The sequence below is a fragment of the Ovis canadensis genome, chromosome 1 (genome assembly GCF_042477335.2).
Source record: "Ovis canadensis isolate MfBH-ARS-UI-01 breed Bighorn chromosome 1, ARS-UI_OviCan_v2, whole genome shotgun sequence".
In the NCBI taxonomy this organism is placed as follows: Eukaryota; Metazoa; Chordata; class Mammalia; order Artiodactyla; family Bovidae; genus Ovis; species Ovis canadensis.
Window position 1 is genome coordinate 29,395,720 of NC_091245.1, and position 27,477 is coordinate 29,423,196.

Sequence of the window (27,477 nt, forward strand, 5' to 3'; positions counted from 1 at the left end):
CTGGTCTCAAAATGTTCTCTAGTTTAAAAAGCCTGGGAAACCCTGGTTAAAACGAAAAATCTTTCTTCACCACTGGACTTTTCAGAACCTTTATTATGCTCACATGCTTACATGCACATAATTGCTGGCAAAGGCCACAGGCGGTATTCTCCACATCTACATGACCATGGAATGCTGCCTGTGAAACTTGGTTTGAAACCTTTGGCACCACCCCGCAATGGCCTGTCCTTATTTATTGAACACGGCACAGCACGGAGTTTTGTTGCAACTTTTTGGGCAGTATAGGAAAACCCTATTTCACAAATGAAAATGACTCCAAGCCCCAAGATAGAAATGGGATAAAAACAGAACTGCTCTGGTTGGAGGGGGTCCTGGGGATCCCACCCAGCTTCCATTCCTTCACAGCAGCCATGCCAGGAACTATGCTATCCTACAGAGTCCAGTCTAAAAAAATCACTGGTACAGAATCTGTGGACAGGGCTGACATTATAAATCTGGCTTCTGATGCTGGCCCCGCAGTGAACTGTTTTATATTGGGCAGATCACATGGCCTCTCTGGGCCCTGATTTCCCCATTGATACAATGAATCTGATAGAAGAGATACTTTCTGGAGTCCTGAGCTTTAACCTCTGATATGATGAGGACTGGGCTTCCCAGGTGGGGCTAATGGTAAAGAATTTGCCTGCCAATGTAGGTGGCATGGGTGGGTTCGAGCCCTGGGCTGGGAAGATCCCCTGGAGGAGGGTATGGCAACCCATTCTACTATTCTTGCCCAGAGAATTCCAGGGATAGAGGAGCCTGGCGGGCAAAGAGTCAGACAAGACTTAAGTGACTTAGCATGCACACACACATGTGACGAAGACTGTGATTTTATGACTGCAAAATTCTAACTCTTCGATTTTATGGTCCTTTGATTCTGAGATTCCATGGCTTAATATTCTAATTCTGGGACTGCCTGTAGCCAGCTGGAGCTGGTGCAGCAGACAGGAGCACAGGCTGCAAAAAAAGCAGAATTCATTATCTGCAGTGTGCTGCCCAGGAGCACTGGGTTCCCTGGGGAGGGCATGCCCCGTTCAGGATGGAGCCGGTGGCGTGTGGAGGGGAGGGAACAGCAGCAGCTCAATGGGCAGAGCAGGGAGAGGGACCCAGGTCTCCCGACTCCTGCTCTATCTTTAGATCTCCATAGCAACCGTCACCAGGGTGTTGAGCTGCCGGCGCAGGCTGAGCTGGCTGCCTGCAGGAGGGAGGGGCATTAGCTTCCTTCCGTACCTCTTTTGCCAGGGAAAGGACTCTGGGTTGAGCTCTCAAGCCAGGAAAAGGAGACTGAGAGGGAAGCCCTTTGCAGCAGGAAAGGCCTGGGGCCAAAAGAAAGGTAGTCTAGGGCCCCACCTTGCTCTGAAATGTGGTCAGGTCAAAGAAGCCTTGACCTTCATTGTGTCAGGCTCACAGCACTAGAGGCCCAGACAGCAAGTTCTTCCTCCAGCCTCCCCGGCGGTCATTCCCTAAACAGTCAGTGAGCACCTCCTCTGAGCTGGCCTGGAGGCCACAAGAGATACACAGACTCCAGGGAAAGCAGGCTTTGGCTGAGGAATCAGGAAAGCCCCTCCCAGTCCTCCTTCTGCTGATTCCTACTCAGCCAGGACCTGGCTCCTTCCAGGAAGTCCTCCCTGACTGCCCACTGTATACTCTCCTGTTCAGGACTCCTACAGCCCCATCCTCTCTCCTCCCAGCAGGATGCCTGTCGGAGCGTCAGCGACCTCGTGGGATGGATGAGAAATGGAGGTCTGCAGAGGCAAAGGTATTCATCCCAGGTCACCTGGAGCACGAACAGCGGTCTCCCATTCATGTCTTCGGATTCCAGTCCATGCTCCTTCCTGCTTCCCAGTGCCGGGCCCCAGGCCTGAGCTTTAGAAGTGAGGCCAGGCCTAGAAGAGGAAGTAGGAGTCCTCGGCCAGGCCTGCGTGCAGCAAGTACCCAGCCACGTCCTTGGTAAACTCGGCTGATCCACAGACCAGAGCGAATGGCTTTCTCCGACAGGTGCTGACCAGTTCTTCAAGCAGGTCCTGGTCCAGGCGGCCAAAGCGGGTCCTGTCCCGGTAACTCCAGGGGAGCTGCTCCAGGGAGTTCTCCTGGGAGGATGAGAGACAGTGGGGGTAACTCCTGGGCATCCTCAGAGTTTACACAGTCAGCTCCTCTCTGCCAAACAAGGAACCTGAGCCAGAGGGGATGGGGGGAAGCATGCTTCACCCAGCCCCACCACAGGCCAGGTACTTCCTTCCACGTGGACTCAGGTCACCCTCACAGAAGCCTGTGGACCAGTAAGCACAGGTGAGGCACAGGGAGGAGGAGGGATGTCCCTGGGACACATGATGATGTGGGGCAGCAGAGGGATCAGACTGTGGGTCCCATCATTTCCACTGCCTCCCAGGGGCTGCTGTCCCTGACACTCTGGAGGGAATGTTTTCTCACCATGACTGTGGGTCTCCCAGCATCTTTCCAAGGTTATTTATCACCATCACTCTCAGAGCATAACTTTTGAGCATTTAAGTTTTCAATTCACTTGTTGAGTTAACCAATGTCTACTGAGTGGACTCGATGGACATGAGTTTGCGCAAGCTCTGGGGAGTTGGTGATGGACAGCGAAGCCTGGGGTGCTGTAGTCCATGGGGTCACAAAGAGTCGGACATGACTGAGCAACTGAACTCACTCACTGAGTGGACTGTGCCTGGCTCTGTGCTAGGCAATAGGGACAGGACAGCTGCTCCAGGCAGACAGGGCTCCTGGCCTCATCTGGCTGTGCAACAGCGATCCCAGGCTGCCTTAACCAAGAGAGGGGTTTATTTCTCTCACATGGGAAGGCTAGAGGCAGCATTCCAGGGGTGTATGAGGCCCCAGGCTCTTTCTCGTTCTGCTCCTCTAGCCTTAGCTTGTGGCTTTCATCCCTAAGGTTACAAAAGAAAATCTCCACTACCAGCTGACTTGGAAAAATTTAAGTAAATATTTTCTTGAAGTATAACATATGTATACATATGTCATATATTGTATATGTATTGACAGTTTGGAGAATTTTGACGAAAGAGAAGAAGCCATGTAACCAGCATCCAAAACAAATAAAACCCCAGCAGAACAGGGCTGTCACCTCTGCAGATGCTATTGAGGTGAAGCTGCGAGACAGGATGGAGAGGGGGTGTTGGGGCTGGAATGCAAGCTTTGCCACCAATTTCTGGTGAGTGACCATGACCTCTCGGAGCTACCGTGATGAGTGATGAGTGCGGGGTGATTGAGAAACCCTGAAAGAGGCTCCATGAGAGCAGGCCTAGAATCCCAGGCGCGCTCAGCGCCATCAGACCCCGAGGGCCTCTGAGCACAGTGCTCTGCTGCTCACAGCCGATCCTCTCTGATGATCCGCACCTTCTTGTGTGCCCTTTGTGCTCTGACCTGTCCAACGGGCCCCTTCAAGGGCAGGAACCAGCAGGGCCCACTGGCCTTGCCCCTCCTTCCCACTGCCCAGTCCCGCCTTCCTCCCTGACCAGTTCATTCAGTGCGGCTCACCCTGACTGTACACACCAAGGGATGCATGGGGTCTGGTTGCTGCTCAAGTGGGGAGGGACCCTCAACAACGAGGATGCAGTGGGGTGGGTGAAGGAGAGCCTGGGCCGTGATAGCAGAAACATCTACACCAGCCTGGAGGCTCAGGGAAGCTCCCAGGACGGAATTATACCTCTGCAGAGAGATGTGAGGGATGAGTGGGTGTTAGCTTAAGAAGTGGGAAAAAGTGCTCCCTGTGGGGGAACAGCACGCACAAAGGCAGAAAAGCATGGAGCATTCGCAACCATGGGCAGACCAGTGACGCCAAACGCAGCAGGCAGTGGATGGAGGAGGGCCAGGGTGAGAGGCTGCAGAGGGCTGGCACATAGTCCTGGAGCCGCGGGGAGCCAGGGAAGGGCAGGAAGCGGGGCGGCGATGTGGTCAGAGCTGCCCTTCCAGCGGCAGGATGAAGGACAAATGGGCAGGAAGGCCCTTGACGAGGCTGTCACTATGGCCAGGCAGCTGGAGTGGAGGGAGCACGGACAGGCAGGAGGCCCCGTTCACTCCATCCTCCCCCGCCTGCCCTTGCTACTGACAGCCAGCCCACTCGCCTGCCCAAGCCCAGGGCACCGCATCGCCAAAACCCTGGCCCAAGGCAGAAGGTCCCGTACTGCTGGTGAACTGTGACTCTGCCCTCAAGCCCAGGCTCAAATGCCATCTGCTGCGTGAAGCCCTCTCTGCTGGCTGCCAGCACCTGAACACACTCCACAGCACCGACCCCCGTGCTGTTTTATACCAGCAAGCAAGAAAACCATGGACTCTCCACCAACTTGCTGTGTTACCTTGGGCAAGGTTCTTAACCTCTCTGTGCCTCAGTTTCCACATTCATTAAAAGGCCATGATGGAAGTGCAAGCCTCTAAAGATTTCGGTGGGGACTAGATGAGTTAACACACATACAGTGCTTAGAACAGTGCCAGGCACAGACAAAGTTCTCGATGAAGGGAAGCCCTGTCAGCCGTCTCTGTGGCTGTCTCCACATATATAGGTGGGCCCCTAGAGGCCAGAAAGAGGGCATCTTCCTTTTGAAGCAGGACTGGCCCTTCGCTCACCCCTCTCCCCTTGGCTGTCCACTAGCCCTCTGCTCCATCTCTGACCGTGGGCATTGCTGTTGCTGCTCACGCTCGCCAAGCATGACATCCTGGGTGATCAGGCCACTGAGCATTCCTCCTGATAGACAGGCCTGTGGACTCTGGCTCCTGGGGACCTCAGGATCTCTGGTTTCCTGACAGCCTCCCACCCACAATGTCGAGGATCACGGAAGCTTTTAGGGACACTCTAAAGCTGCCTCCAGAGTTAACTGATGAGAAGGGTGCTCCAAAGTACAGGGCAACGAGGCTGACCCTGAGCAAGAGAATGGAGGGGAGACACCAGCAGGGGACCCCAACCCAGGGTGTGCAGGAAAGAGAAACGAAGCTACAGACTAGGGGAAGGCACACGCACAAAGACAGCTGAAGGCCTAGCTCAAGGTAAGGGGCGAGACAGCCCCCAGCCCCGTGCTGTGGCCTTGAGGGGAGGGCCCGGAGGGGTGCCTTGAATGAACGGGGGGACAGGGAACCGAAGGGAAGAGGGCTCAGGAAGCAAAGCCATTTCTAGCTAGAGTGGCTGGGGTTTGCACGGAAGAGAGATGTGGAAAAAACCCTAACAAATGCCAGGAACTCAGGTCCAGTTTTCTCCACCAGCTGTTGACAGGGTGAGCGCCTCCTCCGTGCCTGGCACTGGGTGGAGCACTGAGACTGGTAACCGAGAAATATGTCCCTGCCTCAATCAGCTATGACAGCCAGAGGCCGTCTGTGCCTGGCCCACTGCTTCCATCACCAGGCCCCTTGCCCACACAACGGAGGATGCCGGAGGGTGGATGGCAGGCAGCAAAGCATGCTGGGTGAGAGCTGGTGCTCTCAGCAGTCAGCCTTGGGCTCAGCTCCTGGCCTCACCCTGTCTGGCAGCGTGACGCAAGCTGGTGCCTTCACCTCTGAGCGTCAGCTTCCTCATCTGCATGACGAACACTGACGCTGTGGGTGCACTAGCGGCGAGAGTGATTATTACGGCCGGGGTGAGAGAGCCCACAGCAGGCCCTCGGGAGGGGTGCAAGGGGGCAGCAAAGTCTCCATCAGGGACAGAAGTCATCCCCTGGGCTCACCTGGCTGAGGACAAAGAAGGTGCGGACATTCCAGAAACGGGCCTGCTCCTGGAGGAAGGGTTTCAGGTAGATGCCCTCAAAGGTCTTGAAGCAGCCGACCAGGGTGATGAAGGTCTCGTCCTCTGCGTTGTCTGTGATGCTCCGGAGGATGGGCACCATGGGGGCCAGGCCGGTGCCAGCAGCCAGCATGAGGAGCTCCCCGTACTGGGGAGCAAGACAGTGCATGACAGGGCTGGGTTGGGAAGGGGTCTTACCCCACCTACCCACTATGGGGCCTTTTCCTGGGCATGCTTGAACTGGACGGTACTGTCCTTCTGGGGTGTCCTGCCCATCTGAGTTCCCTCTCTACCCTCTCTGGGGAACCCTCCGTGCCTGTGAGCTATAGCTTGTGAGGCCTATGGAACAGAAATCATGGAATTTGGGGGCTGCAAGGAAAAGCAGTGGTGCAGCCATCCTACAAATGCCTGGCTGCCTTCTAAAGCATCCCCACGGGACTCTGCTTACACACTTCTGCTGACAGGCAGCCCAGTAGATCAAACCAGCCAATCTTAAAGGAAATCAACTCTGAATACTCATTGGAAGGACTGATGCTGAAGCTCCAATCCTTCGGCCACCTGATGCGAAGAGCTGACTCATTGGAAAAGACCCTGATGCTGGGAAAGATTAAAGGCAGAAGGAGAAGAGGGTGACAGAGGATGAGATGGTTGGATGACATCACCGACTCAATGGACATGAATTTTGGCAAACTCTGGGAGATGGTGAGGCTCAGGGAAGCCTGACTGCAGTCCGTGGGGTCGCAAAAAGTCAGACATGACTTGGTGACTGAACAACAAGCCCTCTACTTCTCAAGAAGTCTGCTGTATTACAAGCTGACTCCCCTTGCCAGGGAGGGCTTCTCATCTCAATGACCTGAAACCTGCTCCAGCCAAAGCTTTGCCCACCACCTCCATCCTGGCCCTGCCCTCTGGGCTGCTTCCTCTGCCCCAAGGCCACCTTGCAGAGATCTGAGGACCCTGGCTTGGACCCTGAGCCTGCTCTTCTCTAGACTAAATGAGATACTATACCTCAGTGCCTGGCACAGTGTTGGCCCAGAGAGCCAGGCAATAAAGTGAGCTCCCAAGGAGCCCCTGTTCCATCAACTCCTCCTCGCCAAACCTGTTTCCTGGCTGAAGGTCTCTTTAAGATCAGTGCTGTGCAGGTTAGTGCGTGACCGGCAGAGTGAAGTGTTCACCTCTATGCTTTGTCGGTTTCTGTGAGTGCAGTCTGAGTTTCCACTGCATGCCACACTACTGCATGGAATGCTTCTTGGACTACCAGGAGCCATGCAGATCTCGGGGTAAACCCTCAGCCCTATGATCTGGGCAAGTTCTTTCACTTCTCAGAGCCTTGGTTTCTTCACTGGTTTTAAAAAAAAAATAGACCTCTGCAGAAGAGCACGTATCTCAGAACTGGCATGAGGATTAAAGAGATGACAAGTGCCTGGTATAGAGCCTGGGACCTCATGCAGCTACATTCCTGCCCCTCACTGAGCCCTACTGCTGGCCCATCATCCTGCCCTGTGCTCCGATTCCCCCAGCCTCCAGTCACGGGGTCTGCCGTGTATCACCTCTTTCTCCCATCACTGCTCAGGCTTTCCTCTGGGGAGCCTCCCCTGAGATACAGGCGGGTGTTCCCACAGCCTTCGGCACACCCGGCTCACCCTGTGTTGTTGCCATCAATCTGTGCGCCCGTCTCCCCATCAGACTGGGAGTGTCTGGAGGACAGGGCTCATCTGACCCACCTCCGGGCCGCCAGGGTCCATCCAGCACTGGCCTGGCCCTGGGTGAACCCCTCTGAATGTCTGTGGAACAAATGCAAGACAGATGCTAACATGGCAGTCTCAGGGTTGACGTGAGCCACCTGCCACGAAGCTGGCTGCAGAGTGGCAAGACTGGCTTGCACCCTGGCACCCACACAGGAGCAGAGCGGAGTCTCAGCCACAGTCTCAGCGGCCAAACATTGGTGCGCAAGATGCCATGTCCTTTCCTTCACAGCCGGGCCCTGTGCCCTGCCAGATAGCAAGTGTGGGGCTTTCCCGAGGGGTCTGTGGATGCCAAGGTCATAAGACTGTTATGTCTGGGAAGATGGCCTGCAGGTATTTTTTATTTCTTCTTTTAGCTTCTTTATATCTGCAGATTTTGGGGGGTTAATGAACAGATACTACATTTGTAATATGGAGAATACTAGTAAAAGCTATTTTTAAATTATGCAAAAAGAATAGACACACAGACAGAGCAAACAAACTTGTGGGGACTTCCCTGGGGGTCCAGTGGTTAAGAGTCTGCACTTCAAATGCAGGGGTGCAAGTTTGACCCTGGTGCAGGGACTGGGAGCCACAGGCCGCGTGGCATGGCCAAAAAAGAAAACAAACTTATGGTTACCAAGGAGGAAAAGAGACAAGGGATGAATTAGGAGTTTGGAATTAACATATACACTGCCATATATAAACTATAGCACAGGAAACAATACTTAATATTTTGTAATAACCTATAAGGGAAAAGAATCTGAAAAAGAATGCATACGTATGTGTGTGTATATAACTGAATCACTCTGCTGTATACCTGAAGCTATCACAACATTGTAAATCAATTATACTTCAATTAAAAATAAAAGAATAGAGAGGAAGAATGATTCATTATTTTCCATTTGTTTTGCTTTGTTTTCCTCATTATAAAGGTAATAGGTACTCATTGTGGGTAATTTGGAAAATATAATGAAGAAAATAAAAATCACCTATAATTCCACCACCCAGAGCTGCTAACATTTTATTGCTTTTTTTAAAAAAATACTTTTTCTGTATAATCTAACTTAAGTTTCCTAGCTTGTGTATTCAGTATTTTACTTAGTATTGGTCACTTACAGCATAAGCATCAGCATCATTTATAAACATAATTTTAAAATCCAGGATAGTAGTCTATCAAGCATCTGTAACCAGTGTACCTAACTGCTCTGCTGTTGGATGTTCAGCTGTCTCCAATTTCTTGCTATTATAAATAAGCTGCAATGAACCTGTGCAAGAAGAAGCATTTGGATTCTTTCCATAGGACAGACTTCAGAAGTGGAAGCGCTGGGTCAAGGATGTGAAGCTTCCTGACTCCCAGTGGTGGTTTAGTTGTTCAGCCGAGTCCACCTCTTTGTAACTCCATGGACTGTGGCCCACCAGGCTCCTTTGTCCATGGGACTTCCCAGGCAGGAATACTGGAGTGGTTTGCCATTTCCTTCTCCAAGGGATCTTCCCAATCCAAGGACAGAACCCAGGTCTCCTGCACTACAGGTGGTCTCTTGTATTGCAGGCAGATTCTTTGCAAACTAAGACACAAGGAAGTCCCAAGTCCCCAGAACATACTGTCAAGTTGTTTTCTTATATGCACAAGTTGATGAGAAACTACTGTTTTTTCCTAGGAATGTCAGGGGGGGACTTGAACACGCCATGAAGATGAGGGGAAGACCCCTTGGCCTGGGAGGCAGGGGACTTCCAAGCAGCAAGTCACAAGGTATACTTAGGGAGTGGTTTCCATAATCTTGCAAATGACCCATGAAACTGGAAAGAGATCTGAGAGTCAGCTGGCATAAGGGCCCTACATGCCGAACTTAGTCTGAATTTTTCCAAGCAATGTTCAGGCATGGGTGGTTCTGGGACATGGGCAGTTTTGTTTCTTAGTACCTATCCCATCTCCTCCCATGTCCAACCCCAAGTATACTCTTGGCATTAGGTCTGGGCTCAAGAAGAATGGCACAATGAGATTCTATGGCCTGAAACATGAGAACCGCAGTCCTGGAGGCTAAGCTGGCAGGGGTCTCCTGAGGACACAGCGTGGGCACTGACCTGGTTTGGTTTATAGAAGAAGCCTCCGAAGGGTCCTCTCCAGAAAGCTGTGTCTCCTGCTTTCCAGGACTTGACATACCGGGACATCAGCCCAGTCTGGTAGCACTGGAAGCAAACAAAAGGAGACCTCACTGGGACAGGCACACACTGCCAATACAAACCACATCAGCCTCAAGCTCGGCACTTTACACGTGCTGTCTCTTTTAATCCTTCTAATCATCCACGAAGTTAGTACTGTCAGCCCCTGTTCTCAGATGAGGCCCAGACCCTTACCCAGAAGGTAAACGGTAAGACCAGGATGAGAATCTGTATGACTTTCAGCCTTAACCACAGAGGTCTCAAACCAAATAACCAGGGGCCACACAGGTGACATAACCGACTGAAGAATCAGGTAGGAGACAATTAATGGCACCTAGCAGTCTCAGCATCAGGCAGACAAGAGTGAATGGTGTGGACTAAGGTGAACCGGTGAGCGGATACTCTTTTTAAAGGAAGAAACCACCTTGCAAATCCCAGTCCACAGTCCACAGGGCCAGCGATGCCAGACCTTCTGACTTTGGAAGAGGGGCAGGAAATCCATATTTTTAAGAAAATTTTCCCATTTTTGAAATGTTAGCAATTAATTCAAAATTTTAACACACTATACAGGCCAAAACCAAATATATTTGTAGGCTAGAGGCAGTCTGTGGGCCACTCACTTGCAATCTCTGCATATCCCTACACTGTCTCCTGGCTGGATGAAAAAAATGAAGGTTGTGGAGGGGGTTCCTCCATGGGAGAAGGGCAGTATGCACTTGCTGGGTGCCCACCCACTCTGTGCTAGGCACTATGCTGGGGCTGCAGGGAAGACAGCTGGACCTTAAGCTCCGTGAAAGCAGCCAGTGCCTGAATCATGGAAAGGACTTAAACACCTGAATGAACAAATCAGTAACTGAGATCAGGCCCTAGTTTAAGGAGCTCACAGTCTACGAGGGACCTAAGCCTCAGACACACACAAGGCAGAGACAACCTAATGCCTGAGGAGGTGCAGTCACTTCCCGTGGAGTGGGACTGAGGAGAGCTTCCTGGAGAAGGAAGCAGTGGGGCTGGACCTTGAAGACTGGGTAGGATCAGACTCACTGGAGATGGGAGCAGACGGGCACAGGGAATTCTGGGCATCAGGTGTGGTATGCTCAGGGGTGGGACAGCCCAGGTCATGCTCTAGGAATAGCAAGTGGACACGATAGAGTAGGGGTCAGGGGGGAGCACTGGGAGAGAGGACTGGAAGAGTGTTTAGAGAAATTATAACCAGGCCTGAAGGAGAGACTGGGTTTTGGTCACCAGACTTGCTTTTAAGCACTCGCAGCCACTTCTGCTACCATCGCTGCCTTCCTTGTGCACCAAACGCATAAAGCAAAGAACGTCCTTGGCTGACCTGGAAGAGGTCTGGGGAGGAGGCTACAGTTCTTCTAACTTGCTGAAAGATACATTTCAGCCTATCCCTTGTTTTGTGGCCCCGGTCCTGGGGAGGCACAGCCCCAGGGGTGGCCTTAGAAGCCCTATGGCATAGAGAGAACTCAAGGAGAAAGGAAGGATTTTTCTGTGCTTCTGGCACTCACACAGAGCCTGGCACAGGGTAAACCCTCAAAACACATTTGTTAAACAGAACTGACACTGGACTTGTTCTTCCATTTGGGATCATATTACCCAAGAGGCCTTGGGACAATATCATCTCTCTGAGCTTTAGTTTCTTCATCTGCAAAGTGGGGAGAATATGATCTACTCTGCAGGGTGGATACAAGGTTGAAATGAGGTAATTAAAGAGCTAGACGCAGTACTTGGAGCTCAGAAGGTGCCTGAGAAATGGGAGTTCCCCTTTCCTGTCTTCAAGGGAGCATAAACCTTAGAAAACCCGCCTGCCTTCCCAATTTGCCAAGACATTTCCAGTTCTTCCCAGCCAGCGGCTTAGGGATAATTAAGCATCTCTCTGAAGAGAGGCTTTCCGGTAAACGAAGGAGAAAATCAGCCTTGCAGCTGGGAGTGATCCAGCTGCCCCGAAGTACTGTCTCTAGGCTTATCCTTTCAATAGAAACACACCCAGACAAGCAGCTTGGGGAAGTGGGCCATTTGGAGAGGATTTGTGGAATCTCCCAGACAAACAGTTGCGTGAAGGGATCCCATCCAAGCTTATGTTTGAGGGAATAAATACTTGAGCTCTGAAGGCAGGCGGGGAAGGCGGGAGCCATAGACGGTGCTGGGGACTTGGAATCAGGAGGCCAGGGCTTACCCACCACTTGCACTTCTTACTACCTGGGGAGCCTCAGGCTCTTCTGGGGTCTCAGTTTACCTGTCAATGAAAGGGGGATAATTTCTGTCCTACAAGGGAGACAAAGGATGTGAACACCTATCTTTAGGATTCTGTTCGGGAAAAGATCTAGAGCTATGTATTAGGCCGACTCATGTGAAACTGCTGGTTCCGTAAGTCAAAAAGGTTAGCGTGTCAGCAATTTCATGTAGTTCAACCCAATTATTTTTGCACGTAATTCGAACTTCATGACTTCTTATGCATTTATTGCCTACTCCTTGGGTCTCTGGGGCATTCTGCATCCAGCCCACTTTGTTCATCTCATCTCTATCAACTGCCCAGCCCACCTTGGCTGCCCCCACAAGCACATCTCCCTCCACCACTCAGACTGAGTATAGTTCCCACCAGACCCTGCTCTATTTCACCTCTCCCTGCCTTTGGTTATCCAGCCCTGGAACGCCACCTCTAATCTGTACTCCTTCTTCAAGGCCCAGCTCAAATGCCCTGGCCCCTGCCAACTCCTTCCATAAGGTAATTTCAGTTAGCTTGGTCCCCAAGGTACTCCATGTCCCATCTTTTGCCTGCACACCCGCTCTGTTCCAAGATGAATGACTGGAAGTTCCCCCAAATCATGCCCCTTAGCTGCTGTATATACGCACTGCTTGGCACTCAGAGCTTCCTTCCCACTCCTGAGTTTAACACAGAGCTCACACGCACAGCTTCCTCAAGGAAGCCCAGCCCGCTTTCCCTGCGGCCCTAGGTGCCCTGAGCTGGGCTGGGGCCTGCAGCATCTACCACCTTGCAGTGTCCCAATCTGGCCCCATCTGAGGGTGGGCACTGGGTCTGACTCCCCTGGATGCCTGTGCCCAACATACAGAAGGAGCCCATGACTTGGTTCCCCTTTCCCTGGCTTAGTACTCACGCTCCGGCAATAGTAAGAAGGTGAGGAGGAAGAGCTTTACTCTTCTCAGTCCAAGCTTTTTGTCCATAAAATCTATTGGGAACATGCCCTCTGTTGGTGATGCGGCAGCCCCTTTTCCCTAGGAAAGGGGGTGAGAAAAGGCCACCCCCATTGTCCCTGCTCTTCCCTTCAGCCAGCCTCCTTCCATGTGAATCCTGGCTTTTCCCATGTCAAAGGGAAGTGCCCAACCCCGACCAAGTTGGCAAATGGCGGTCCAATCCTTGGCTCTTAGAGCAACCATGTGAGTTGACTTACCTTGATTAAAACTTCAAAGTATCCTTCTGCATTGGCGGGGCTGATGGGCGTATAGGCTCTCTGAATTTCTAAGTCATCTACTGTCCCTCTGGGAAAGAGATGCACTTGGTCAGGCAGTCAGCCAGTCATTCAACAAATCCTTAGAGTACCTAACCTGTGCCAGGCTGGTGAAAGTGAAGCTAGGGGCCCAACCATTCCAGTGGTCCTCATTGAGGGGCAGGCAAGGTGGAGCAGAAGACAAGAGTACTGGGCTCCCCCACGACTGCATGCTAGCTGAGAGACCCTGGGCAGGTCACTTAAACCTCCAGTTGCTCCTTCTGTAAAGTGGAGACAATCACCCATGCCCCTGCTATGTGGTTCCATTGGGATTACAGATGAAAAGGTGCTTCAAAAAGCACACTGACGATGTGAGCTGTTTTAGGACATCACTGAGGTTTTTCCTGACCTCTCCCTGACCATAGCATGATCAAAATAAAAACAGCTATGTTTAACAACTGTTTCAGTTCAGTTCAGTTGCTCAGTCATGTCCGATTCTTTGTGACCCCATGAACTGCAGCACGCCAGGCTTCCCTGTCCATCACCAACTCCCGGGGTTCACCCAAACTCATGTCCATCGAGTTGGTGATGCCATCCAACCTTCTCATCCTCTGTCGTCCCCTTCTCCTCCTGCCCCCAATCCCTCCCAGCATCAGAGTCTCTTCCAATGAGTCAACTCTTCGCATGAGGTGGCCAAAGTACTGGAGTTTCAGCTTTAGCATCAGTCCTTCCAATGAACACCCAGGACTGATCTCCTTTAGGATGGACTGGTTAGATCTCCTTGCAGTCCAAGGGACTCTCAAGAGTCTTCTCCAGCACCACAGTTCAAAAGCATCAATTCTCAGCTTTCTTCACAGTCCAACTCTCCCATCCATACATGACTACTGGAAAAACAATAGCCTTGACTAGATGGACCTTAGTCGGCAAAGTAATGTCTCTGCTTTTGAATATGCTATCTAGGTTGGTCATAACTTTCCTTCCAAGGAGTAAGCGTCTTTTAATTTCATGGCTGCAATCATCATCTGCAGTGATTTTGGAGCCCCCAGAAAATAAAGTCTGACACTGTTTCCACTGTTTCCCGATCTATTTCCCATGAAGTGATGGGACCAGATGCCATGATCTTAGTTTTCTGAATGTTGAGCTTTAAGCCAACTTTTTCACTCTCCTCTTTCACTTTCATCAAGAGGCTTTTTAGTTCCTTTTCACTTTCTGCCATAAAGGTGGTATCATCTGCATATCTGAGGTTATTGATTTCTCCCGGCAATCTTGATTCCAGTTTGTGCTTCTTCCAGCCCAGCATTTCTCATGATGTACTCTGCATATAAATTAAATAAGCAGGGGAAAAATATACAGCCTTGACATACTCTTTTTCCTATTTGGAACCAGTCTGTTGTTCCATGTCCAGTTCTAACTCTTGCTTCCTGACCTGCATATAGGTTTCTCAAGAGGCAGGTCAGGTGGTTTGGTATTCCCATCTCTTGAAGAATTTTCCAGTTTATTGTGATCCACACAGTCAAAGGCTTTGGCATAGTCAATAAAGCAGAAATAGATGTTTTTCTGGAATTCTCTTGCTTTTTCCATCATCCAGCGGATGTTGGCAATTTGATCTCTGGTTCCTCTGCCTTTTCTAAAACCAGCTTGAACACCTGGAAGTTCACGGTTCACGTATTTCTGAAGCCTGGCTTGGAGAATTTTGAGCATTACTTTACTAGCGTGTGAGATGAGTGCAATTGTGTGGTAGTTTGAGCATTCTTTGGCATTGCCTTTCTTTGGGATTGGAATGAAAATGGACCTTTTCCAGTCCTGTGGCCACTGATGAGTTTTCCAAATTTGCTGACATATTGAGTGCAGCACTTTCACAGCATCATCTTTCAGGATTTGAAATAGCTCAACTGGAATTCCATCACCTCCACTAGCTTTGTTCGTAGTGATGCTTTCTAAGGCCCACTTCACATTCCAGGATGTCTGGCTCTAGGTGAGTGATCACACCATCGTGATTATCTGGGTCATGAAGATCTTTTTTGTATAGTTCTTCTGTGTATTCTTGCCACCTCTTCTTAATAACTTCTGCTTCTGTTAGGTCCATACCATTTCTGTCCTTTATTGAGCCCATCTTTGCATGAAATGTTCCCTCGGTATCTCTAATTTTCTGGAAGAGATCTCTAGTCTTTCCCATTCTGTTCTTTTCCTCTATTTCTTTGCATTGATCGCTGAGGAAGGCTTTCTTATCTTTTCTTGCTATTCTTTGGAACTTTACATTCAGATGCTTATATCTTTCCTTTTCTCCTTTGCTTTTCACAGCTATTTGTAAGGCCTCCCCAGACAGCCATTTTGCTTTTTTGCATTCCTTTTCCATGGAGATGGTCTTGATCCCTGTCTCCTGTACAATGTCCATAGTTCATCAGGCACTCTATCTATCAGATCTAGTCCCTTAAATCTATTTCTCACTTCCACTGTATAATCATAAGGGGTTTTATTTAAGTCATACCTGAATGGTCTAGTGGTTTTCCCTACTTTCTTCAATTTAAGTCTGAATTTGGCAATAAGCAGTTCATGATCTAAGCCACAGTCAGCTCCCGGTCTTGTTTTTGCTGTAGAGAGCTTCTCCATCTTTGGCTGCAAAGAATACAATCAATCTGATTTTGGTGTTGACCATCTGGTGATGACCATGTGTAGAGTCTTCTCTTGTGTTGTTGGAAGAGGGTGTTTGCTATGACCAGTGCATTCTCTTGGTAAAACTCTATTAGCCTTTGCCGTTTCATTCCGTATTCCAAGGCCAAATTTGTCTGTTACTCCAGGTGTTTCTTGACTTCCTACTTTTGCATTCCAGTCCCCTATAATGAAAAGGACATCTTTCTGGGTGTTAGTTCTAAAAGGTCTTGTAGGTCTTCATAGAACCGTTCAACTTCAGCTTCATCAGCGTTACTGGTTGGGGCACAGACTTGGATTAACTGTGATATTGAATGGTACATTTAGCAAATACTACCACATGCCAGGAGCATTGAATTAGAAAGGATCCTCAAAGGTGCCCTCATCCAAAGCTTGGCTTGATGCATGAATCCACCCCATATTATCATCAAGGGGGCCAGAAGGATAATCATGCAGACATGTTGTATTAAGTGCCTCTGAGGCACCACATATATTACAGGCAGTACCTCATTTATTGCAAACAATAACCAAAATGAGGAAACCAAGGCTTAGAGAAGGGATGCCACCTGCCTGGGGTCACACAGCTAGAACCAACTGTAGCTCTGTCTGCCTCAGAGCCAGGTTACTTACCACTACTCCTCAGAGCTTCCCTGGGGCACCCAAGCACCCCTTTCTTGGAACCTACTATGTACAAAATTTTCTCCTCCAAGGTATGCAAAGAATAAAAAGGCTCATCCCAATGTATCAAAAATTGGGCGGAAACATTCAATAAATGCTTACAGAACAAGGGACTAACAGAACATATGGCATGGCTTGGATGCAAAGGGCACGGTGACATTTGCTGTGACAGAGGTGAATCACAGGCACTCTCGTCTGTGGAGCCTCAGAAGGCCTCCCTGAGCTGGGTATTAAAAGACGAGCCAGCCACTAACACGTGAACATGGGGACAGGAAGTAAAGGGAAGAACCTAGGCAAAAGCTTGTGCTGTGCTTAGTCACTCAGGCGTATCCAGCTCTTTGCCACCCCATGGACTATAGCCTGCCAGGCTCCTCTGTCCATGGGGATTCTCTAGGCAAGAATATGACAGTGGGTTGCCATGCCCTCCTCCAGGGGGAAAAGCTTAGAGGTAGTTTAACGTAGGGCAAGCCAGCAACTAGTGAGAGGGGCAAGCATGGGGGGTGGGCAGCAGAGAAGAACTTGGTAGACAAAGAAGCTGGGGCTGTGGGTTGGCGTGTTGCTGGGGAGGTGCTGTGGAGCACCAGAGGGGTCTGAATGAGGAGGGATGGGGGTGTCCTGAGAGTGACAGAGACAGTGGAAAGGGACCCGACCAGAGGCAGGCCGTTCTGGGCATCCCTGACTTATGGATGGAGAGTTTCTTGGGCTCTGACCTGTCCTGTGGCTCCTAAAGAAACAGTGACCTTTAAGGACCGGCCAGCCAGGCCACAGGCCAGAATGAGCTGTATACACACACCAGGGGTCCGTGTGAGGCAAGTGACCAGAGTGTGATGAGCAATGAGCTCTCCCCTGGTTTCCTTCCTGGCTATACCTTCTGTCTCCTTTGCTGGCTCTACCTCCTCTGGAAAACACTGTGAATGCTGGAGTTTCCAGGGTTCAGTCCTAACTCCTTCCTTCTTTCCATGTCCCACATGCTCCCAAAGGCCATCCCAGGTACAACGATATTCCTGGATGCTTCCAGATCCACGCCTGGAGCTCAGATCTCTCTGCTGAGCGTCAGGCTTAGAGAGCTGACTGCCTGCTAGATGCCTCCACCTGGAGGTCCCAAAGAGTCTTGTCCCTGGGTAGGTGGAGGTGGGGATTGAGGTGGGAGGAGAGGACAAAATTAAGCTGGGAGGAAGAAGGCAGTGCCGAAGAGTGAAGGGTGTAATTCGGGAGGCGGGCTGTCTGGGCTTGAACCCTTATTAGCTGTGTGAGACTGGGCAAGTCTCTTATTTTCAATGTCTGTCTCCTTTCTATCAACTGGTGCTAATTGTATGAGGTTAACGCCACAAGCTCTGGAGCTACACTGTTTGCTTTTGAACCCTAGCTCCAACAGCTGCCAATTGTGTGATCTTGGGGAAGTTATTAAACCTCTCTGACTTCAGTTTCCCCTCTGGTATGATAACGGTGCCTACCACCCAGGATTTTGTGAACAATAAATAAGCTCATACATATGTGCATAAACTGTATGAAAAAAGTGTTTGTTGTTATTATTTATCATGAAAATACATTATGTAGGTCAATTCCAAGAGCCCTCTAAGTCATGTATCACAGTGTTTACTCTGAAGATGACAAATGGAGGCGTTAGGAAGGTTAAGCAAGTTGCCCTAGACCACACTGCTAACAAATGGCAGAGCACGGCTGCAAAGCCTGGGTCCTCCCACCACCTGAGTGTAGTGTAGGACGGGGTCCTCCCACCACCTGAGTGTAGCGTAGAACGGGGTCCTCTCACTACCTGAGTGTACTGTAGGATGGGGTCCTCCCACCACCTGAGTGTAGCGTAGGACGGGGTCCTCCCACCACCTGAGTGTAGCGTAGGACGGGGTCCTCCCACCACCTGAGTGTAGCGTAGGACGGGGTCCTCCCACCACCTGAGTGTAGCGTAGGACGGGGTCCTCCCACCACCTGAGTGTAGCGTAGGACGGGGTCCTCCCACCACCTGAGTGTAGCGTAGGACGGGGTCCTCCCACCACCTGAGTGTAGCGTAGGACGGGGTCCTCCCACCACCTGAGTGTAGCGTAGGACGGGGTCCTCCCACCACCTGAGTGTAGCGTAGGACGGGGTCCTCCCACCACCTGAGTGTAGCGTAGGACGGGGTCCTCCCACCACCTGAGTGTAGCGTAGGACGGGGTCCTCCCACCACCTGAGTGTAGCGTAGGACGGGGTCCTCCCACCACCTGAGTGTAGTGTAGGATGGGGTCCCCCCACTACCTGAGTGTACTGTAGAACGGGGTCCTCTCACTACCCGAGTGTACCGTAGGACGGGGTCCTCTCACTATCTGAGTGTGAGCGTACCGTAGGATGAGGTGCTCCCACTACCTGAGTGTACCGTAAGACGGGGTCCTCTCACTACCTGAGTGTAGTGTAGGATGAGATGCTCCCACTACCTGAGTGTAGTGTAGGGTGGGGTCCTCCCACTACCTGAGTGTACTGTAGAATGGGGTCCTCTCACTACCTGAGTGTAGTGTAGGATGAGATGCTCCCACTACCTGAGTGTAGTGTAGGATGAGGTGCTCCCACTACCTGAGTGTAGTGTAGGATGAGGTGCTCCCACCACCTGAGTGTAGTGTAGGATGGGGTCCTCCCACTACCTGAGTGTACTGTAGAACGGGGTCCTCTCACTACCTGAGTGTAGTGTAGGATGAGATGCTCCCACTACCTGAGTGTAGTGTAGGATGAGGTGGTCCCACTACCTGAGTGTACCGTAAGACGGGGTCCTCTCACTACCTGAGTGTAGCACAGGTTGAGGTGCTTCCACTATGTGAGTGTGTGTAGGATGGGGTCCTCTCACTACCTGACTGTAGTGTAGGATGGGGTCCTCTCACTACCTGAGTGTAGCATAGGACGAGGTGCTCCCACTACCTGAGTGTAGCATAGGATGAGGTGCTCCCACCACCTGAGCATACCGTAGGATGAGGTCCTCCCACTACCTGAGTGTACCATAGGATGAGGTGTTCCCACTATCTGAGCGTACCATAGGATGAGGTGCTCCCACCACCTGAGTGTACCATAGGACAGGGTCCTCCCACTACCTGAGTGTAGCGTAGGATGAGGTGCTCCCACCACCTGAGCATACCGTAGGATGGGGTCCTCCCACTACCTGAGTGTAGCGTAGGACGGGGTCCTCCCACTACCTGAGCGTACCATAGGATGAGGTGCTCCCACCACCTGAGCGTACCATAGGACGGGGTCCTCCCACTACCTGAGTGTACCATAGGATGAGGTGCTCCCACCACCTGAGTGTACTGTAGGATGAGGTCCTCTCACTACCTGAGCGTACCATAGGATGGGGTCCTCCCACCACCTGAGTGTAGCGTAGGACGGGGTCCTCCCACTACCTGAGTGTAGCATAGGAAGAGGTGCTCCCACCACCTAAGCGTACCATAGGATTGGGTCCTCCCACCACCTGAGCGTACCATAGGATTGGGTCCTCCCACTACCTGAGTGTAGCGTAGGACAGGGTCTTCCCACTGCCTGAGTGTACCATAGGATGAGGTGTTCCCACTATCTGAGCGTACCATAGGATGAGGTCCTCCCACCACCTGAGTTTACTGTAGGATGAGGTCCTCCCACCACCTGAGTGTACCGTAGGATGAGGTGCTGGCCAGGCCGCAGGCCGAGCTGGCTGTTCCCGGGTAGTGCAAACCGGACAAGGTAGGTGTCCTCGGTGAGCCTGTCCACAGCACTGATGAGGAAGGCCAGGAAGGTCTCTGGGCTCAGCTTGGAAGGGCAACTCTGTAATAGGAAAAGATTCACCAGCTAGAATCTGGGACTCAAGAGACAGACAAGCCTCCACGAGCTTACTCCCTACAAGGAGCGGCTATTGGGGTTGACAAGTGTTCTGTATAATCGTGCAGTCCCACCTGCCTTCCCTTTCAGGCTCTAAGAAAGCCAGAGCACTTTACAACAAGGTCACCCTGCTCTGAAGCCTGCCACGGTTCCTCTCAGCCCCAGGATAAAGCACAAGGTCCTTAGTTGGACACTCTAGTGCCTGTGGATGGGTCCTGAGTCTCATTTTATCTCCCAAGCATCTAGTGTCAGACCTTTCTCTGTTCCACACAAGAACACCTTGTGGATTCCAACCTGTAAGTCTTTATTTGCTCAAGCTGTGTCCTCCATCCAGAACACTCATTTCCAATGTATGGAAAACCCACCTATCCTTGAAACCTGCTAAAATCTAGTATGCAGATTTAGAAACTGATAGGACCTTAAAGATGACCTAATCCAATACCCTTATTTCACATGTGGCGAAACTGAGGCCCAAGTGGTAGTGACTTATTTGTACAAAGTCACCATCATGAGCAGGGGTTCAAATTTATGTCTTCTAAGTCTCAGCTCATTGCCCTTAATATTCCATCCACCCCCAAACCTCTTCCAGGAAGTCTTCTCTGACTGCCCCAACTCACAGATCCCGTTCCCCTGAAAATGCACCCACCCAATTCACTCCTGGGACCTTCCCTCACTATACCCCCCATCCCCTACTCACCAACTCAAGGCCAGACTTTGAACCTGGGTCAGTCTGCTTCATTAGGCCCACTCTTTTCTCTCTGCTGCAGAGTCAGAGGAAGCTCCCTTGAGCAGTACACCATATAGGGCTGAGGTCAGGAAGATGCCGACACCTGGCCCTCCTGTCTGAGGAGCAACCCCCCTTACCTGTGTCTCTTCCCTACTCAGCAGGCTCCTGTCCTTGCTGGCTCGGGCAGCCTCCCACCTTGCCAGGTCTCGCTGGTAGACATCAAACACACAGGGCGAGCAGCCACTGCCGCAGCACTGCGAGGGCAAAGGCTCTACCGGTCGAAGCTGCAGCCAGGCTTCCTCTTCGTCACCTTCCTCCCCCTGGTCCATCATCAGTGCAGCTTGATCAGATACTCTTCCCAGAGCAGGCCCAGGCCCTGCTCCCTTGCCAGCTTGGAGGAGGGAACACTTGTGCTTACACTCTGGGCATCTCTATTCCACTGGTTCTCCCCAAGGCCAGCAGGTGCCAAGCTCCATGTGAGCACAGGATGAATCAGTCCTGGGGTCTGCTGTCTGAGGGGAAGGAGGCAGACAGGCACAATAATCCCAACAGGCAACCACGGTTTCTTGACCTCTTCCCATGCTCTGAGTACTGGATCAAGATTACAAAGAAAATCTCACAACATTGTTCATCAGCTATACTCTAATATAAAAGCAATATAAATAGAAAAAAGATTACATAGAATTTCACTGAACTTTTAAAATATTTTAAACGATGAAGTAAAACAACTATGTACAATTGAATAATTGTTATAAAAGAGCCATTTTATAACCACTACTCACTCAAGTAAAAAGAACCTTGCTGGCATCCCAGAAGTCGCACATTTGTGTCCTTTCTGATCACACCTCTACCCCCCATAACCACTATCGGGTCCCTTGCTTTGCTTTACTTGTGCCGCCTCTGTTTGCAATTCTATCCACAATTTATCAGATTTGCTTAGTTTTTACCTTTATATGAACAGCTTCCCAGGTGGCTCAGTGGTAAAGAATCTGCCTGCCAAGCAGGAGACTCGGGTTGAATCCCTGCATCAAGGAGAAAAAGAAGTGGCAACCCACTCCAGTATTCTTGCCTGGAGAATCCCAGGGACAGAGGAACATGGTGGGCTACAGTCCATGGGGTCACAAGAGTCGGTCACAACTTAGCAACTAAACAACAACAACAGTATCGTATGAAACATATCCTCTGTGCCTAGTTTCCTTCACGCAGTATTGTTGGCAAATCATCTACCAAACTGCTGCATTTTATTTAATCTTTACAACAAGGCCAGTCCTGGAGGTGCCATTTTATGGATGGGCAAAGTGGAGTCTGAAGAGGTTTAATAACTTACCCAGGGTCACACGCGTGTGTGCTGTCGCTTCAGTCATGTCCGACTCTTTGTAACCCTATGGACTGTAGCCCGCCAGGCTCCTCTGTCCATGGAATTCTCCAGGCAAGCATACTGGAATGGGTTGCCGTGCCCTCCTCCAGGGGATCATCCTGATCCAGGGATTGAACCTGCATCTCTTGCACCCTCTGCATTTGGCAGGCAGGTTCTTTACCACTATCACGACCTGGGAAGCCCTACCCAGGTCACAGTTCCATGAATGACGGCACCGGGACTTGAACTCTGCTCTGTCTGGTCTCAGAACAGACTGTTCTTCAGTAACAGGAAACCAGGAGAAGGAGGTCACGATGGTCCAGGTGAGAGTTGATCAGGACAGTTTCAGAGAAGACGAGAGGAGAGGGGACAATGAGAGAAATCCTGAAGCAGGAATTAACAGAACACAGAGACCGACGGATGTGAGGTGAGCAGGTGACGGGGAAAGAGGGCTGAAGGGACATCCAAGTGTGCGGCTTGGATCCTTAGGTGGATAGTGGGCCCAAAAGGAGTTGAATTTTAGAGGAAAGAGGGAGGGAAATGGTAAGTTCAGTGAGAGGTACACTGAATGCCTGTGGGGCATCCAAGGGCAAAATCTAGTTCCATTTGGATTAAGCAGGTCTAGGAACCTGACTCTAGAGATAGAACTCTGGGTAATGGACAAGAAAGGGATGGGCTGGTAGAGAGCAGGCTGGAGCCTCTGCAAAGGCCTGCCTGGCTTCCTGCAGCACTCACAGCACTTGGTCCAGCCCTACTCATGGTAGGTGCTCAATAAACGCTCTTCCAGTGAATGAATCTCCGCCCCATCGCCTTTCACACTGTTCAGAAATTACAAGTTTACATGTCTTTTTTTTGAGATTGTGAACTGCTTGAGGGCAGAGACCTGCTTTTTATTCATTTTATAAAATGGCACAGTGTATACTTTAAAATACGCATGTTATATGAAAGGAAGAGAGGAAGGAAAGGAACTTGGTTTCAGGACCATTAGGTAAATATTGAAAGACAGACCAGGGAGGAAAATTTAAATGGTTATGATTTATTCTGAGATGTTTCTGTGAGGGCAGTTGGGGATTTATCAAGGTTTTCTGTATTTATATGTGGAACACTACAGTTCATATAGAAATAGAGCTGTCATCTCACTTTCAAGGAAACTATTCATTTAAAATCCCACAGGCAAATCAAAGTAAAGGGGGGGAGGTCTTCTCCCCCTTTTGTCTGAGAACAGAACTTAGGGGAAATCTGATGTCACAGAACATTACTTAAAATGCAATTACGACTAAAAGCTGCAGTTTTTGCTATCCTCCCATTCATTCGAAACTTACTGGGCAGGAGCTGCTGAATGAGGTGCTGGGACACTCGTCTATGTCCTGGAGGAGCTCCTGGCCTGGAGGAGTCAGACACTAAACAGATAATAACTGGGAAAAGAATAGAGGTCGCTTACTGGGCCAGTCTGTCCCAAGCACTTTGCACTGTCTCACTCTGCTCCCAGCAGCCATAGGTAAGGAGGCTATGCTTTCCTTATTTCACGGAAAACTGCGGCCAGGAAGCCAGAAGTGGCAAGGTTAGTGCATATGCCTGGTCTCGTTAGACTCCAGGATACTCTTTCTTCCTAGATTTCATGCCTCTGTAGGGCAGAGGAGGGTGTCTTCATCTCCAATTTCCAGTGGGCTGGGCTGGCACACCCACCTTGCCAAACTGCCATTGAATTTTATGGGCCCCCTGAAGCCTCCCAAGGGCAGTAGCTTCATGGGTGAATGCTAGAATCAAGGTGTGGGCCAAGTCTGTGGAAAAGCGAGGAGCAGACCACTAAGTCTGTCAGAGGACATGGAAATCCCGTTTCTTGGTTGCCAATCACTTCCCAGGAGTCCTAACTTTTATGATCTTTCCCACTTTTTCCGCTTCCCACATCCATTTACACTAGAGTTTTCTATAGGTCCAAATGATGTGCTTCCAGTCTCCCCCAACACTATCCATCAGCACACCTGCCACCAGCTCTGACCACACCTGTCCCCTGCTTCGCAACCTTCAACAGCCCCCCACTGCCTACTACATACAATCCAGCCTTCTTGCCTGGTGCCCAGGCAAGTTCCTGGTCAGAACTTGCCCAAATTCTCTTACCACTTACTATCATTGATTTTAGAAGGGCAGTTCCTGTGTGTGCCACAAATCTCTCTTGTAAAGGAAAGGTTTCTCTTTAGAGGAAAGAAACCCTTCTTCTGCTACTGCTGGTTCAATGATTTCAGGAAGGTTCCGCAGGCTAAGACAAGTGTGGCGTCTTACTCTTCCTGCATTCCGCCGCCAAGCACAAGCCTGGCAGACGGAAGGCTCAGGCAAGCAGTGCATGCTCAGTTTACAAACAAGACCTGGGAGCCAGGCGTACTGCTCCGGGCTGGGATACAGCAGAGGTTAATACATGGGCTCTACCTTCACAGAGCTTCCAGACAAGAATGGTGCCACATCCGTTCAACTCATTCTTCTTACATGTTATGTACCAGGTTTGTATTAAAAGTGAATGAGATCTGGTTTCCTCTATATGCTGATTTCTTACTCCCAAGAGGTTTGGGAGAAATAAAGTGAGCCAAGTTAGCAGAAGGAGCTCTATTAACTGTAAACTGCTGTATAGTGTGAGAGTTATTTATCTGTCTTTGCCTTAAATTTACTTTCTGGATTTTACTAATCCCACTCTCCCTGCTATTTTGGAAGTGAGTAGAGAAGCTGGCCATGTCAGTTATGAATTTTAAAGATCAGTTTCACATCTCCTCTCAGCCTCTACTTTTTGAGTCTAAGAAGCCAGCCCTTGACACACGTTGCTTCTGCCTGGATGACTCTCCACACCCTCAGACCCTGCTTCAAGGTCACCTCCTCTCAGAGACACCCCCTGTACCACCCTCTTCTCATTTTCTAGCACAGCTGGCTTGGACCAGTTTCCTTGAAGTCAATTTTTCCTCAGACTGGGGTGGGAAAGGGGATGGTCTCAGGATGATATGAGCACATTAGATTCATTGCGCCCTTTAGTTCTATTTTGTGGAATCAGGATATTCCGCCTTTACTTTAGGGTTAGGGTTTACGTTCCTACGACAATCTAATGCCAGCTGCTGAACTGACAGCAGGCAGAACTCAGGCAGTGATGCAAGCTGATGGGGAGTGACTATCCTGGGGGTTGAGGACCCCTGCTTTAGCCGGTACCCTATTTGCTTATTCATTACATTAGTATTGATTGTATTCAATACATTAGTATTGAATGTATTGATTCATTAAATGTATATTTACTATGTGCTCAGCACTGATTTAGAGGCAGACTTCACAACAATGAAGAAACAAAAATTCTTGCATTCATGGAGCTCCTTGCAGTCATGGAGCTTATATTCCAGTGGGAATGTCATTAAGATCAAAACGAAAAATAGGCTATGTTCAGTGTTAAATACTAGAGGAAAACAACTGGGGGAAAGGGACATAAGCGTGTGTTGCAACTGTTATTTGGTTGCTTTCTGTCTGTATCGCCCACTTAAACTGTAAGCTCTACATCGCACATTCGTTTTATTCACCAGTGTAAACCCGATACTCAACAGTGCCTGACACACAGTAAGCATTTCATAAATACCTCCTGAGCAAGGAGCATGGTACCCCTCTGTCGCTCTGGCCCCGCTCCTAGGAGGCGAAAAGGGACATTCTGAGGAAAGAGGAGGAAATGAACTCATTTTGGGCCCTGGGGAGGAGGCTTGCAGTGTGAGAGGTCAGAGCGGCCCCAGCGTGGTGCAAAGGCCACGCTCAGCTTCCATGTCAGAAGTAGTGGAGAGGGAAGGAAACTTACAGGATACCCACCACGTTCTGTGCGCTGCGCAGCTGAGCTAGTTTAGGCATTTCCATCCCTATTTTGAGGCTTCCAAGTTGGCAGAGTGGTAAAGAACCCCCCTGCCAACGCAGGAGACAGATCCTTCAGTCAGGAAGATCCCCAGGCGGAGGGAATGGCAACCCACTCCAGCATTCTTGCCTGGAAAATTAGATGGAAAGAGGAACCTGGCCAGCTACAGTCCATGGGTCGCAAAGAGTTAGACTCGACTGAAGCACACAGACACATCCCTATTTTTACAGCGAGTGACTTTAAGGCTCAGAAGAAGTACTCTGCCCAAGCTCCAATTGCTCGTAAGAAATCAAGGCTGTCGTGAGTTCAGGTTTTAAGTCCTGAAGCTCTCCTAGTTCGTTACAGCTCTCACCACAACCACTCACCTACCCTCCTGCGCTTCCCCTCAGGTAAAGATCTTGCAGGTTTCACTCCCACCCGGGGGAGGTGGGCAGGGTTCCACCTGTGAAAAAACGTGGACAGCCTGCGGGGTGGGGCAAGGCAAGAGTTACCTGGCGGTGATTGGTTAATGGATCTGCCACTCGTAAAAAGAGCCTTGTCGGTCGGCCCCTTTCGTTCCCGGCAGGCCTTGCGCGCGGGAAGATGGCGGCGTCCAGGTGGAGGTCTTGAGAGCAGATTGGCATGGCGTTGGCGTCGGGGCCAGCGAGGCGGGCGCTGGCTCGCCCTTGGCGGCTCGGCCTTCAGGGCTGCGGGGTCCCGAGCCGCGGGGCGTACGAGTGGGGCGTGCGATCCACGAGAAAGCCGGAGCCTCCTCCCCTGGATAGGGTGTATGAGATTCCTGGACTGGAGCCCATCACCTTCGCGGGGAAGATGCACTTTATGCCTGGGCTGGCACGACCAGTCTTCCCGCCCTGGGACCCTGGCTGGACGCACCCGAAGTTCCGCCGCTTGCCCCCGCTGCAGGAGCATTCTCTATACAAGGATGAGGTCTGCTACGTCTTCCACCAGCGTTGCCGCCTCCTCGAGGGTGAGGTCCCAGGACGGCCGGGAGGGGGACCTTGTTGCTCTACCCAGCACTAACCCCGCCCTTCTGTGGGGTTGGGCAAGACTTTGAAACTGTGGGTCTCGGTTTCTTCGTCTGAGAAATGGGCCGGGTATTGAGTCTCATTTCTGAGAATTGTCAGGATTAAGTGGGATGTAAAGACTAGCATGTGTGAGGGAATTTTGGAGTTTTCGTGGCTAAATAAAGAGACATGGGCCTAGCCCTGCCTCTCACTGTGTGTGTGATTTGGGGTAAGTGACTGAAGCT

At 50.6% G+C, this 27,477-nt stretch overlaps 1 protein-coding gene across 4 annotated transcripts; it reads right to left on the reverse strand.

Annotated features, from left to right (window-relative positions):
- Positions 1-75: 75 nt before the first annotated feature.
- Positions 76-27,212, reverse strand: CYB5RL (cytochrome b5 reductase like). Of its 4 annotated transcripts, XM_069592488.1 has the most exons (10): positions 26,594-26,682; positions 21,957-22,031; positions 21,428-21,521; positions 21,147-21,329; positions 20,980-21,043; positions 20,080-20,228; positions 13,092-13,179; positions 9,592-9,696; positions 5,727-5,930; positions 76-2,129 (listed from the first exon to the last, which is right to left on the reverse strand). In XM_069592488.1, the coding sequence occupies exons 5-10, from the start codon at positions 21,019-21,021 to the stop codon at positions 1,926-1,928; spliced, it is 792 nt and encodes a 263-aa protein (XP_069448589.1). In that variant the 5' UTR covers positions 21,022-21,043; positions 21,147-21,329; positions 21,428-21,521; positions 21,957-22,031; positions 26,594-26,682; the 3' UTR covers positions 76-1,925. The 4 variants fall into 4 exon arrangements, with proteins under 4 accessions (XP_069448589.1, XP_069448583.1, XP_069448590.1 ...); XM_069592482.1 differs by lacking the exons at positions 20,980-21,043; positions 26,594-26,682 and adding an exon at positions 26,720-27,212 and having other exon boundaries at positions 21,428-21,600; XM_069592489.1 differs by lacking the exons at positions 21,147-21,329; positions 21,428-21,521; positions 21,957-22,031; positions 26,594-26,682 and having other exon boundaries at positions 20,980-21,102.
- Positions 27,213-27,477: the final 265 nt, after the last annotated feature.